A 2,530-nucleotide genomic window follows, 5' to 3' on the forward strand; every position below is an offset into this window, starting at 1 on the left:
AAAAAAAAAAAAAAACAATACCATTCTCGACATATGTAGTTTAGATTGACAAAGTGATTGATTTAATGTTTCCTTGTTGCAGTGCGTAGATGTATTAGAAAAATGGCAATCATCATCAACAGCAACGGATGTCGGCACGGCAGAAACCATGGCTGCCGTGGAAGAGTTGACGGGTATATTAACGAGTTACGACATGGAGGCATTACTTATAGCACACGATTCAATAATATCATACGTGGAAGGTTTCCAAAGAAAACACAGTCCTTCGTCCTCGTCACCAAGTGGTCCACCAAGTCCTACGTCCAGTTGGAGAGAATCACGTGTAGATAACATCAAAATTATTAGGATCGAAAAAACTAACGAACCATTGGGTGCTACTGTTAGAAACGATGGTGATGCGGTTATCATAGGTATTAATAAATAATTTAACATATATTTTTATAAGTAAAAGAAAAACAACAACACGTTTCGTACACGTTCCCTGACGACCCCCCCCCTCTTCCAACTCTGAGCTGAACTTTTCATTTAATTTATTTATGATAATTTTATTATTGTTTATGATATTTTATTAATTTTTGATTAAGTTAAGTGAAGAGTATTGTTCGGTGGTCGCGTATTTTTCTTGAAATAATAATTCTCTAGATAATAATAATAAATTTGTATTGTATTATGCATATCTTAAACTATGTACCCTTTTTCTTTGATAATTATGATCTTAATACTATTTTAATTACTGCAAGGAATAGTTAAGAAACAAAAGAATGTAATCGTTAAGCGTGGGACGGTACGGAAAGTGTTAATTAACAATCATTTACCTGATAGATTTATTAAGATTTTTCTCGAGAAAAAATGTCACTGTATTAATTTGATCATTATATTCTTATAAATTATAATTTTGGATTTTATTGCATAATATTTTAATATACAAGATTGTTTGTTATGTCAGATAAGTGATTGGAATCCGAAAAAATGGAATAAAATAAAAATTCTCTATTATTTTGCAAGGTCGAGTTGTTCGTGGTGGTGCAGCAGACAAATCCGGACTTTTGCACGAGGGGGACGAAGTTTTGGAAGTTAATGGTGTTGAAATGCGTGGCAAAAGTGTTAACGAAGTTTGCGACATTTTAGGTGGGATGCAGGGTAGTCTTACGTTTTTGGTATTACCGGCACCAACGAATTATCGTAATAATTTGAATAATAGAAAGGAAGATACTAATCAGGTAAAAGTCATTAAAACAATTGTCTTGTTATTTTGTTTATAAACTTATAAACTTTATGTTATTAAAGTGAATCAAAAGTTCGTGCATTTATTTTCTTGTTTCAAATAGATAATGCAATTTTATGAAGACAATAAAATTACTTCATATGCAAGTGAAATATTAATTTAAAACACATCCAACTTTTGGTACACCCTAATAATAATAATAATAAATAAGTAATATTTAAGATAAAAATAATATCTTTTTTTTTCTGTTTCCTTTTTTTTTTTTTTTTTAGATACAACATATACGCGCACATTTTGATTACGATCCCGAGGAAGATCCGTATATACCGTGCAGAGAACTCGGAGTTAGTTTTCAAAAAGGTGACGTATTGCATGTGATTTCTCAGGAGGATCCAAATTGGTGGCAGGCATACAGAGAAGGTGAAGAGGATCAAACGTTAGCCGGTCTTATACCCAGTAAAGCTTTCCAACACCAGTAAGTATATATATATTTTCTTTTTTGTTAATAATAAGTATTCAAAATAAATTTCAAAAATATTATACGAAATATAAAGAATTGGGTACACAGATTATAGAAAATAATTGATTATAAAAAAAAAAAACAAATAATATAATAATGATTGTAAAGTAGTTGTGGATAAAATATACAAAGTAAGTCAGTGAATGGAATTTATGCAAAGCGTTCAAGGATCGGGGTGTGGTATAAAACACGAAGACTGGTTGTTTAGTCATTGCATAAATTTGTGAGGCTAATGCTTTTAACACCCATGGATGCTTATTTCGCAGACGAGAATCAATGAAGCAGACGATAGCTGGTGGAAAGTCAACGGTCAGAGGTTCGAAGAAATCCAGTACCCTATTGTGCGCGAGAAAAAATCCAAAGAAAAAAAAACGAAACAAATTAGGTGCCAATTTCAATGACGATGGTTATCCACTTTATGCGACTACTACGATAGACGGTAAATCAAATAAAAATTGTTGATTTATTATTACATTAATGTGACGCATGATAATGTATTATTATTAATAATGATAATAATAATAATAATAATAATAATAATTCATAGATTACGATAGCGAAGAGGTATTAACTTACGAAGAAGTTGCATTATATTATCCAAGAGCTAATCATAAGAGGCCTATCGTTCTTATTGGTCCTCCTAACATCGGTAGACACGAATTGAGACAAAGATTGATGCAAGACAGCGAACGTTTTGCGGCAGCTATTCCTCGTGAGTTATTTTTTCATTATAATTTAATCAAATAAACTTAATCCTTTTTCTTTATTTGCAATCTTTCTAGAAA

General features: G+C 31.3%; 1 protein-coding gene across 1 annotated transcript in view; it reads left to right on the forward strand.

Annotated features, from left to right (window-relative positions):
- Positions 1 to 2,493, forward strand: part of LOC106783596 (serine-rich adhesin for platelets-like) — a 76,615-nt gene extending 74,122 nt beyond the window's left edge. The window contains exons 13-17 of the mRNA XM_014742265.1: positions 83 to 410; positions 1,006 to 1,220; positions 1,498 to 1,700; positions 2,012 to 2,184; positions 2,293 to 2,493. Coding sequence (XP_014597751.1) covers positions 83 to 410; positions 1,006 to 1,220; positions 1,498 to 1,700; positions 2,012 to 2,184; positions 2,293 to 2,492 — 1,119 coding nt within the window. The 3' untranslated portion in view covers position 2,493. The remainder of the gene's footprint in view (positions 1 to 82; positions 411 to 1,005; positions 1,221 to 1,497; positions 1,701 to 2,011; positions 2,185 to 2,292) is intronic.
- Positions 2,494 to 2,530: the final 37 nt, after the last annotated feature.

The sequence above is a fragment of the Polistes canadensis genome, unplaced genomic scaffold (assembly GCF_001313835.1).
Source record: "Polistes canadensis isolate GaletaPanama2010 unplaced genomic scaffold, ASM131383v1 scaffold_23, whole genome shotgun sequence".
Classification (NCBI taxonomy): domain Eukaryota; kingdom Metazoa; phylum Arthropoda; class Insecta; order Hymenoptera; family Vespidae; genus Polistes; species Polistes canadensis.